The 12,158-nt window shown below is 46.7% G+C and overlaps 1 protein-coding gene across 3 annotated transcripts in view; it reads left to right on the top strand.

Annotated features, from left to right (window-relative positions):
• Nucleotides 1–12,158, top strand: part of PTPN3 (protein tyrosine phosphatase, non-receptor type 3) — a 106,688-nt gene that overhangs the window by 76,741 nt on the left and 17,789 nt on the right. For all 3 annotated transcript variants that reach the window (XM_012638548.1, XM_012638547.1, XM_012638545.1), the window contains 3 exons: nucleotides 711–767; nucleotides 2,090–2,246; nucleotides 5,016–5,176. In XM_012638548.1, the coding sequence (XP_012494002.1) occupies nucleotides 711–767; nucleotides 2,090–2,246; nucleotides 5,016–5,176 (375 nt within the window). The remainder of the gene's footprint in view (nucleotides 1–710; nucleotides 768–2,089; nucleotides 2,247–5,015; nucleotides 5,177–12,158) is intronic.

Genomic DNA, 12,158 nt, shown 5'->3' with positions numbered 1-12,158 from the left:
CCAGTTTCATGGAAGACAATTTCTCCACAGACAGTGGGGTCAGGGGTAGGGAGGAAGTGGGAGGAGGCAGAGGTGGAGCTCAGGCAGTGATGCAAGGCGGGTTCCTAAACCCGGTACCAGGCCAAGGCCCGGAGCTTGGGGACCACAGGGTAATGGCTGCTTTGGTGTTCTAGTGGCAGAGTTGAGCAGTTGCAACACAAAGCCTCTCTGGCCCTTGACAGAAGTTTGCCGGCCTCTGTTCTAGAACACAGTGAGGGCAGGTGGTCTCTGCTGCTCACCCCCAGCTGCTAGTGCACACCCTCTCTTCTACCCCAGCAGCCCTGCTGAGGCTCAGGGGCCAGATGCGCTCACAGCATGTGACCTTTTCCAAGGCCTCACTCGCCTCCACTGCAAGTTCCCTTTTCCGGCAGCACTTAGCAAATGTGCTCCTGGAGTCCTTTCCCTGGGGGCGTTTGCATTTTTAAAAAGGAGCAGCTCAGAGTGCATCTTTAGTTCGTGGAGTGTGGGGATGGCAGAGGCAGGCTTCTGAACAGTTACTCTGGTTAGCCCACTAGCTCAGAGGGGTCAGGAACTTGCCCCTATTTCTGAAAGCATGTGTGATTCGAATAGGTCATGATGAAGTTTGAGGCCAGAAGATTCACATTTATTGGTATCTGCATGTGTTTGTTGCTGTGAACGACTCACGTGTTTTTTACTTTAAAATTTTATAGGGAGGAGTGGATCAAAAGATGCCTTTAGTGGTATCAAGGATAAACCCAGAGTCACCTGTAAGTAAACCTGTTCCATCTTATTTCCCATGTTTTTTGTCCCCTAAATCTAACAGGTGTCTCTTTCCGTGTCCTGTTTCTGTGTTTGCCGGTGGCAGAGAACGTGTGTAAACGCACACATACAGATGGGAAGAAAGGGTGGGATCTGTGTTTTCTAGAACCTTGCTGCTCAGTGTAGTCCCCAAAGCTGCAGCACCGGTACCACCTGGGACCCCATTAGAAATGCAGACTCTGGCCCCAGCCTAGGCCTACTGAACCAGAATTCCCATTTTTAACAAAATCCTTGAGTGATTTGTGTTCACGTTAAGTTTTGAGAAGCACTGCTCAAGAGAAGGAAACTGAGGCATAGCATCTGCTGCTCAGCTCACTGTGAGTGGGAACATGGACCCTGCGCCTCTTCTATCTCACCGCCAGCGCCACCCCCCAGCCCTCTGTTTAGGCCTCCTAAGGAGATCACTTGCTTTTTTTATTCTTTTTAATTTTTTAATTGTATATATTTAAGGTGTACAACATGTTTTGCTATATATATGCATAGAGAAATGACTACTTCAGTCAAACTCATTAGCATATCCATCACCTTCCATACTTATCTCTTGATCATTTGCTTTTTTTAAAGCTGTAGAGGCTGGTCCGAAGGTAGTGAGTTATCTCGCTTGATTGTTCACAGTCACTTCCAGATCGAACTCCTTGTTCTACTACTTAACCCCCCTCCTCACTACTGCACTTGTCTAGTCTTAAAAAAAAAAAAGCTGTAGAGCATCAAGGAGTCTCTGTGCCTCCTAAGAAGAAATGATTTGGGGATTTTACTCTTAAGTTGACCTTCAGGTTGCAGTTTACCTCTTGCTGCTGTTTATGGTTTCTCTAAGTTAAGAAAGCTTTTGTTCCTATACCATTCAGTTTACTGCTTCTCTCCATAATGGTTTCTGCCTTTGGTGTTACAAAGGCTTTCTCCACTGCAAGATAGATACTCGTATCTAGCTGGCAAATCATTTTCTAACAATGTGTCCAGAAAACAAAGGATTGGAGCGACCCTAGTCATTGCTGTACTGTAACAAACGAGGGTGGACTACTGTAGAGAAAGCAGCTTCAGTAATTTTCTTAGCCTTATCCTGAAATGTTTCCGAACTTGCATTCCGAGCAGCACTTCTTTAAAATCTCACAACCAGCTAGCAGTGGATGTAAAAATAATGACAATAATCCCTGAGGGAGAAAAGGCGAGCTCAGCCATGGTCTCGGGTGTCTGGGAGCAGAGCGCTAAGCCTTCCTCCCCATGAGGACTGTGTTATGGTAACAGAAGAAACTCGCTTTTCCCCTCCACCCAGGCAGACACCTGCATTCCTAAGCTGAACGAAGGGGATCAAATTGTGCTAATCAATGGCCGGGACATCTCGGAACACACCCATGACCAAGTGGTGATGTTCATCAAAGCCAGCCGGGAGTCCCACTCGCGGGAGCTGGCCCTCGTGATCCGGAGGAGAGGTAACGGCCACCGGCGGGGGGAGGAGCCACGGGGACACTGCCTTAGCAAAGCAGGGCCTTGTCCGGCCTGTTCTGTGTTTTTGAAACTGTTGAATTTGTAGCCAACACTTGAAAATCAAGAATTTTCACATAATAACTGGGACATCTGGCTTCTCAGTTGAAAATGTGAAGATCTGCCCACACAGGGCCGGTGGCCAGAATTCGGGAGGGGGCAGCACCCTCCCACCCACGCACTTTACCAGGACGTGAGCCTCCAGGCCCAGTGCAGCCACATCACACACCTCTCTCAGCTGCGTGGCCTTGCAGACATTTGCATTTTCAGCCCTTTCTCAGAACATCAGGTTATATTTTATTCATACAGGGTTTTTTTATTTGTTTGTTTTTTGAGACAGAGTCTCGCTCTGTCGCCCCAGGTAGAGTGCCGTGGCATCATCATAGCTCATTGCAACCTCCAATTCCTGGGCTCAAGTAGCTGGGACTACAAGCATGCACCACCATGTCCAGCTAATTTTTCTATTTTTTATAGAGATGGGGTCTCACTTTTGCTCAGGCTGGTCTCAAACTCCTGAGCTCAAGCAGTCCTCCTGCTTTGGCCTCCCAGAATGCTAGGATTACAGGCATCAGTCACCGTGCCAGGCCTAGTCATGTGTTTTTTATTTTGTCGGGGTGGCAATAAGGAGAGTGTGGCCTGATTGTCTCAGGAGACTCCTAACTGTGCCTCCTGTGGGTTGAGGGACCTTCGGTTGTGTGCCCAGTCTGCAGTTCAGTTTCTTCAAGGGCACAGGGAGGATAACCGCAGTCCGGACCTCACAGGGTTGTCAAGATTAAGTGACATGCCGGAAAACACCTCGAATGCTGCCTGATGAGGGGGTGGGTGTTTGAAGTGTGGCCTCTGTTGCACATCATTACTGTCGTTGCTATGAAATAACAAGCCAAGTCCCTTGAAGCCTCCTGCACAGCTTTAAAATATTGGAATAAATGCAGGATGTGACTGCAAAGCCCTGGCCCCGCATCTCTGCTCTGACCTCACGTGCAGACTCAGCCCCCCATCCCATGTCACAGCTTTCCTGCCCCAGCTCTGCTCCCACTAGAACCCAGGGGACAGCTGGGGACAGCTCTGATCCCACCTACTCTGGGAGGCCTCTCCGGATCTCTCCAGATGCCTACCTGCTCCCCCTCCCTCCTCTCCACTCCCTTTAAATCCCAGCACTGTGCTTGGCACACAGTAGGTGTCCAGTAGTAACAGTAGCTGGCGTGTGCGCCAGTGAAGTGCCTCAGGCTGTACTAATCGCTTCACGTCATTGTCCTCTTCAACTCTCGTGACTTTCCAGAAAGGTTAGTATTGTTATCTCTAAGTGAGGAAATGGAGAAACCATGTCACCAAGAGGTGAAGTAAGTTGCCTCACTGCCGTGTGAGTGATGAGGCCGGAGGGTAATGGGACCAGAGGGATCAGTGCTATGATCGGAGCAGGCCTCTGCATCACCCAGATGGGCCCTGTGGCATGCTGGGCCTTGCGGCCGACAGGAGAGGCCTCCTCCATGGTCCACGCCAGGGGCCAGCGCCGGTTGGAGGTGAGGAAAACCAAAGTGTGTGGGCTAATAGAGCTGAAACAGCAGTGCCTGCCACTGATTTTCTAGTAACTGATGATTATACATATGTCTTAAAAATAAACATGTAAGTAAAAAACGTGAATTGATTGAAGGAAAAGTGATAGATAAACAGTAACAGATGACACAAGTCACAAAAGTAGCAGAAGAAGAGCTGAGCTGCCGCGGTCAGTGAAAGAATGTGGCCAAGTCAGAAAGACTTGGACTGAACTCCAGTGTTCCACCCTGACAGGCTGGGGCATTTCAGACAAACAGTTTGCTCTGTCCAAAAGCCCGTTTCCTCATCTGTGAAATGGGATAACTACTGCAGGTTCGGAATTGTAATGATTCAGTTCAACTAAGTGGAGAAGCTCCAATGTTGTTAGTTTCCTTCTTCTTTCCTGCTACCTTGGAGGCAGTAGGGAGCCATTGAAGGCTTTTGAGCAAGGGAGTGACTTCCCTTACCGAGTGGAAAGGGAAAACTCAGAAATCATCCCAAAGTTCCCAGTTGAAGAGATTGGAGGAGGAGGAGACAACAGACACAGGCAAGCGAAGTAGAAGTATTGTGCAAGGTGGGAGAGGAGGGGGGTCTAGGATTGTCTTTACGTCTGTTGAGTTTGATGTGAAGGGAGAATTTGTACTAAAGAAGTAGGGCTGAAGCACAGAGATGTCGGGACTAGAGACACAAACTCGGGAGCCTCCCACATAGAAGTGGCCTCGAGTTGGAGATCAAGCTCTCGGGAACGATGGTGTCACAAGGAAAGCTTAGGGCGTCACCCCAATGCCTGGGAAAATGCCCATTTTAAGGAAGTAAGTGAAGGAAGGAGGGGTTGGGATGGGTAGAAGCATATCTAGGTCAGAGAGAGCAAATAAAGAAAACATGAATTCTTTAAAAACATTCTTTCCTTTTCCCTTCCTTAGGCAAAAGCCTCTGAGTCCTAAACACCATCATTTAAAACTAACCAGAAAGATTAGTATGTCATTTTATGTAATTAACACATATTGAATCCATCACGTAGAAATAGTGTCTTTGGTGAAAATGATTACCGTGTGCTTAATCATTTAATAAGCGATTTTAAACCATCTTCATTCAGGTGTCGTAAGTGTGATTGGTTTGAGGGAAACCGATAAACCAGGGTGTTGCTACGCAAAGCCAGACACGCTCTGTCTTGTACGTTACAGCCGTCCACTCATTTGCCGGCATCAGATCTGAGGATGAACTGACCCAGCTGTTCCCCGAGGCCATCTTCCCCATGTGTGCAGAGGGTGGGGACACTCTGGAGGGATCCATGGAACAGCTAAAGAAGGGCCTCGAAAGCGGGACGGTGCTGATCCAGTTTGAGGTAAGAGTCTCCCGCCCAGAGCTGAGTCTTGCGGCCTGGGCCACTGCCACTTTGCCGGTAGGGCTGTCCCGTTGCCACTCAGCAGAGACACAAGCCCTCGTTTCCTCGGTCGAGACGATTGTGTGTTTCACAAAACCTAAAACGGTCAGCGGAGCAGCAAGCAGAGCTCTGAGCCTGAGAGGGTGCTCCCAGCAGCAAGCAGGGTTCCCGTCGCTGAACTCTGACTCACCCTCTCACCTAGTAACGTTCGGTAGTCATGGAGAAACGCGTCGGAAATTGAGGAGGAGGGACTGAGCCCACTCAGCTGACAACACAAAAGCTCGAGACTGTCAGCAGTGCAAGGTAGTGGAGCGTGGTGTCATCCCAAACAGGCATAGCGTCTTGCCCTCACAAGTCCCCCAGCACCCTGTAAATGTGAGTAGAAACCAAAGTCAGACCCTATCCTCCCCAGGACGGACCTGGGATCCGTAGGGCTGAGACTGCGGACACAGGCACACAGGCTTTGCACCAAACCAAAGAGGACCAAAGGAGACTCCGTTTTTAAGTCAGATTCACTGATCCCTAACAATTAAAATAGAATGTGTTCATCTTCCAAATTTATTTAAAAGCAGAAGAAAACAGAATAGTTCCTGCAATCAAAGATAGTAGAAGAAAGAGCACAAAGAAGTGTAAAATAGGCCAATAGAAGAAAATAGATCATGATTAAAAATAACATGCAGTCTGGGTTCATAAATGCAGAAGAGAGTCTCAGATGGGACTCAGAAACGGAAATCAGCAATGCATTATTTATCAGAAAACCACATAAAGGAAAAAGACACAGAAGCAAAGCTCAGAAGTTTGTCGAATGTATGTGACCGCAGAGGGATTCGGGGAAGCACGTGTCTGTGAATATTGAACAAAAAGGAATGCAAAGCAGAAGGCTTTGAGTGTGAGGTTTATTTTACAACAGTGTAAGGCATAGAATGTGAAAATATATTAGTGCAGTGTGTATTGAACAGCAGTAGAGAACAAAACCCACAAGTCAAAAAGGAAGGGTAATTGACTCCTCCCCCCCCAAAAAATCAATAGGGAATTTTTAAACTTTTAATTAACCACCTTAACAGATAATATAAAATAAAAGTTAAGTTTGCATCTTGTGGAAATGAAATCTGGATAAGAGGATAGTAACGATATAATTTCCTGGGTACAATACTGAATATTCTACAAAGGGAAATAACCATTTTTTTCAGTGGCCTACAGGAGACTATGTGGGCTTACGGCTTAAAAAAAAATGTAGAGATTATCTTCTCTGGCCTTGTCTTGCAAAGAGGGTCACAATTGAAATATATATTTTGAGGCTGGGTGTTGTGGCTCATGCCTATAATCCCAGCACTGTGGGAGGCCAAGGCAGGAGGATTGCTTGAGGCCAGGAATTCGAGACCAGCCTGGACAACATAGCGAGACCCTGTCTTTAAAAAAATTAAAAACTTAGCCAGACATGGTGGTACACACCTGTCATCTCAGCTACTTGGAAGGCTGAGGTGGGAGGATCCCTTCAGCCCAATATTTCGAGGCTGCAGAGATCGTGCCACTGCACTTCAGCCTGGGTGACAGAGTGAAACGCTGTCTCTTAAAAGAAAAAAATATATTTTAAACACTAAAACTCATTCATAGTTTTTACACACTCTCCAAAATAATTGAAACAAGGAAGACTTAAAAGCCAGTCACAAACCGTATCAGTTTTGTTCTGTTTTTGGTATTGGAGGGGATGGGAAAGGCACTGTGAATTCATTCATTCATTCATTCATTGAGTGACTGTGTCTTAGGTATTTACCGTGTGCTGAACACTGGATGAGGAACCTTTTGAGGAAAGGAGAAGGGGATTTCTGGCCCCAAGGAGCTTATAGTCTAATTTTAGTATATTTGGGGGGTAAGTACATGAGTCCCAGAAACAGCGAAACACCAAGAAGGCTAAGATTTTATCATACGGAGTGTATGTTCTGTAGCAACTGGAGGTGAGAGGGTTCCAGGAGGTCTTCTGGGGTGAGCTATGGGGTTAATAAAAGATGAATGGGATTAAGTGTGGCAGGGAGAGTGTTCCAGGAAAGTCTCGGCCTGAATGCAGAGGAAGCTCACAGGGTGTCAGGTAGCACGAGGAAACAGGCCCACCTGGGGTGAACGGTCCAGGGGAGATGTCTGCAGGTGGCGGGAGACTTGCGACCCAGTGAGAGCTATTTCCAGTGGGCCAGATAATCCACAAGGAGGCGCTGTGGGCTCTCACTGAGCAAACACTCAACCCTAGCCGTAAATGGTGCTCCACGAAGCCGCCTTCGCTCAGGTGGGTCCACTTTGATGTGTTTTTTACATATGGGAATCCCACAAAATTTATTCCTTGAAAAGCGTTCCTGGACTTTTTAGGAAGTTTTAAAAAGGCTTTAGAGAGAAGTACCCTCCCTGTCCCCTACCTGTGTTTTTGAATAGCATTTCTCAAAGGGTGACCCTCTGACCACTTGTATGGAAATCACCTGGGGAGCTTCTTGAACTAGGTCGCAGCCCTCAGCTACTACATCAGCCCTGCTGGGATGGGACCCAGATATTGGTACTTTTAACGAGATCACCAGAGGGTTTTATGCACAAGTTGACCCAGAGGATGAGAGGTGAAGGTTGAACCAGAACTGCTATCCATCCTGCATCTCATCCTTGCAGGGCATAGCGAGACAATAGCATAGGAAATGGGGAACACACACGTTTTAGGGCTATATTTTAGTGCATATACGTTTCCTTCATTTAGTTTATATACTTCCTAGAAATTAAGTAGTAAGCCCTTCTTTTTAAATGTGATCTTTTGTAGAATTCTAAAATACAGACAGATGAAAGCATATCTGCTCCGTGATGGAGCCAATGGGGTCCGCAGAGCCTGGCCTCTTCAATCTTCCCAAGGAAGCCTAGGCTAAATGGAACATCACATGAAAACCTCTGTTACAGGTGGGGGAGAGATGTCTTAAAACGCTGCCGGAGGAGAGGAATACCAAAGGAAACCAGATCAAACGGGAAGCTAATATGAAAGAAAAGCTTTAATGAGCACTTACTATGTGCCGAGGGCTTTAAAGGGCATCTTCTGTAATTTGCACAACAGCCCTGTATGGATGCTGTTGTTACCTCATCATAGAGATGAAGGAGCAGAGTCTCAGGCAGATTAAATGAACTCTCCAAAGTCTCACAGTAAATGGCAGAGCCTGATTGGAACCCAAGTGGTCTAACCCAAGAGTTTGTTCTCTTAACTACCATATAATAACCTTTGAAAACCACAAAATCCTGTTGACCTGTGAACTGTAGTAGTAGAACATCAGAGCTAGAAAAGATATGAGAGGCTGTTTAGCCACATGGAGCCAGACTGACTTTAAATCCTGGGTGGAGCCACCCCTCACTTCCTGTGTAACCTCAAGCGGCTGTGGCCCCTCTGTTTCCCCATCTATAAATTGAGTATCTTGTGGGTTGATTGTAAGGGTTAGATGAGATACTTAATGCATTGTCTGGTACATGGTAAAAGTGCCATAAAAAAATAACAGCTATTGTTATTTATGAGCAAAGAGAGGCTCGAAGAGCTTAAAGAACACGTCCAGTCTCCATCTCCATGCAAGAAGCGATTATGTCGCACTGGGTTTGGAACCCGGGCTGTCTGACTCAAGTCCTGGCTGTTCTGGTTCTCCACCTGCTCCTCCAGTGCGATCACCAGGTGGGCAGCTCAGCTGATAGAGGTGTGCTCTGGACAGGAGCAGGAAGAAGGGCTGGTCCCCAGCAAGGTCTGCAGTGGCTACCCACGCCATGACACAAAGGGCCTGCCTCCGGGGTAACCGAGCCACGATGGAATTCCTCCTACGATGAAGAGCTGGTTTCCAGCAAAGCTGGCTTTGAAGCATCCTTCATTAAGGGAATCCCCCCATGCTTCTCATGCCTCTCAGTAAACAAACACAAATGTGTTCCAGAAAGCATTTGGTCCCAGCTGTAATAAAATCACGCTTGATAATAATTAGCATTTCTGCAACGCTTTGGAATCCACCAAGTGTGGTTCACATATGTTGTCTCTGTTGACTCTCACAACAGTTCTGTGAAAGAGATGTGGCCAGAATTCTTAGAAGCACTCTCTTATAGATGGAGAAAACAAGGCACAGAGAGGCAGAGGGACTTTCCCTGTGTCATGCACCTAGTTGGAGATAGCTAGGATTAGGGTATATGTTAAAAATCTAACCATTGGCAGCAGTTCACCCAACCTCTGGGTTAACCTTTCCCTTCAGTAGTGACACCATAAGCTACTTCAGTGGGAGCAATTTGGCAGCGTTTGTGTTGGCCTCAAGCTACTTCAGTGCTCTGCTTTGTTCAGCCAAGGCATGGAATCCTCTTTCCAAAGTCTGTTACCACCTCCAGGATGCTCTCTTCCTTCAAGGAATCCATCAGTTCACGCACAGGTTTGCTCCTTATTGAGAATAACTTGTGGCTTAATCCATGCTTACCCTGAGTTGAAGTTTCCGTCTAAGCAAAGACAGGATATGCATTTGGAGTAGACTCCCCTGGATAAAAGCCAAGCGATGGTGCTGACTTGTCTTTTATTTGAGAACCAGCTTCCCGGCAAAGGACCCTGTGTCCATTCTCATCCAGTGACCTGGTGACTTGCAACTGCCCTGTCTCCTTGCCCACTGTTAGTTAAGACCCCTCTGGAGACCCATGGAATTTGGTTGATAGAAAACGAGGAATACTACAAGAGACCACCGAAGGTCACGGCAGACTCGGATGCCCTGGTCCCTCCACTTCAGCATCACCCATCTTTACCGAAGCCAGAAACCATCTTCTGTCTTCTGATCCCTGTTTTTTCCTACATTGCCCATTATAGGAAAGTTCCATCAGTGTCAAAACAAGTGACTCACTGGCCCCTGTGATAATTATAAAAGTTGCATGTGGAAAGGCAAAGATAGCTGAAAATGTTATGAGAGGTTTAAATTGGCACATGTAGAAATTAGTGAGGGCAATTGTACCTTCCAAATTAGAACCCATCCCTGAAATGAATGCATTTCTAAAAAGTTTTCCAAATAGTCTCTTTTTTTCTTTTTTTAAGAAAGGAAAACATTGTCCGTATAACATGTCTGGGATACGCAGAGCAACCTGGGGTCTTTGGAGTGGCCATGTGTGTGGCTTTCACATTGCAAGTGCCAGGGGCCCACTTCAGGGAAGTGCTGCCTCAACTTGCTGTTGTGTCTCTATCTGTGAAAGGGGCCCTGCGAGAATACTTACGTGTGCCAGCAGTGGAATCTGCATCTGGGACTAAAACCCACTTCTGGGACTATGCAAGCACACTGTCGAAGGTTCCAAAGTTACTAGCAACAATATCGATTCAGCAAACCTTTATGGGAAGGTAGGTAGAGGACCCCTCCGGACAGTGTCTCTTGCGCTCTGGCTGGGACAGGTACAAAGGAAAAGGGATGTCCCCAGTATGGATGAGCTGCCCATGAGTAGTGAATTGTTCATTTGTCTACCAAGTAGTACTAGGAAAACAACCTCCTGGGTGGGGTCTTTTTGAAAAACAGGTTACCTTTGGCTTAATTACATGCACCATGTCTAAGAAAGCTCAAACTGCTTTGAAACTGTCTCTTACCATGCTTTGTTCACATGGTTTGCACCCCCTTTTGAAAGCAGCGGATCCCACCATTCTTTCAAGTTTTTATTGAGCACCTTCTATGTGCCAGGCACGATGCTGGCCTGGGGATTATGGTGGTGAATGAAACAGATGCCCAGCTTCTCCAAGATAGCAGTGTAGTGGTTGATGCTGGAAGCAGATGGGACACAGCCATTCTGAAAGTCGTCGCCCTGACGTGCTTGTTGCTCTGGGTTATTGTTGAGGGCCTGAAAGGCGGTCTGTGTCTGCTCTTTGCTCTCTTCTTATCTGTGAACCCCTCAACTCCCCACCTCCCTTTCTTTCCCTTCTTTTTTGTTTTTCTTCCCCCTTCTTGGGTTCTTGGCTTTCGAGAATTCCTGTAAGAATCCCCCCTTCATCTGTTGATAGAGTTGATGGGATTCTTCCTTCTGCTATGCCAGCCCGTGCCCGCATCCTCTGGGTGCAGTCAGCAGGTGTCTGAAGCCCTCACCTGAGAGATGTGATGAGATTTCACATCTCTCATTGAGCGAGGAGATCACAGTCATCTCCCGATGCCCATAGATGACTTATGCAAAGAAGAAATGTTTGAACTAGTTTAAAACCGTGTCTTCTGATCCATCCCACCCATACTGCGTTGGAGAGTGTCAGCTCCCACCATTCAGGTTCTAGTCTTTGGAGGCCAGAGCAGGTGATATTGATACTGTAATTTAAATAGTTGTTCCTTAGCAACCCCTTAGCCCATCTTTTAATAATTTACCCCTAGTTCCAGAGCTTCTTATAACTACACTGATAGGATGAGAACAAGTATTTCCCAACATAAAAAATTAATGGTTTTTCATAAAACTAAGTTGTTTTGGTAATCCTCGGTCCCTGTGACACTGCCTCTCAGCCTCCTGGTGGCTCCCATTCTAGGATGGAATTTAAGTGAGGTCTTGTCTTCCTCACACACCTTCAGCCCAGGAATAACCGAAGCAAACTGTCACTTTTCCAACAAATAGTTTCTTTAAAAGCCTTGTCTCAAATTCTAGCCAATATCATAAAGCCTTAACTCATTCCCCTGCATCCTGACCTTTCCAGAAAGACAAGCCTGTGTTCCCAGCACATCACCTTCCACCCTGTACCTCCCCCTTCTTGGCGCACTGTTTTCAGACTCAGCCTACCAAGCATCCCACAAGGTCTGGAGAAGAGGCGGTAAATTAAAGGAACTCAAAAACCAACTCTTAACACTTTAGAAACTGAGTGTTTGAATCCTGTTTCTACTGAATTGTGTCAGTCCTATTCAACGTTAGCCCTTGCAAAGAAGACATAAATATGTGCGTTGTCAAACCTTACAGATGCCAAAAAAAAAAAAAAAAA

Source organism: Propithecus coquereli, unplaced genomic scaffold (assembly GCF_000956105.1).
Source record: "Propithecus coquereli isolate 6110/MARCELLA unplaced genomic scaffold, Pcoq_1.0 Scaffold130, whole genome shotgun sequence".
NCBI lineage: Eukaryota > Metazoa > Chordata > Mammalia > Primates > Indriidae > Propithecus > Propithecus coquereli.
This window is presented reverse-complemented; position numbering and strand designations above follow the sequence as displayed.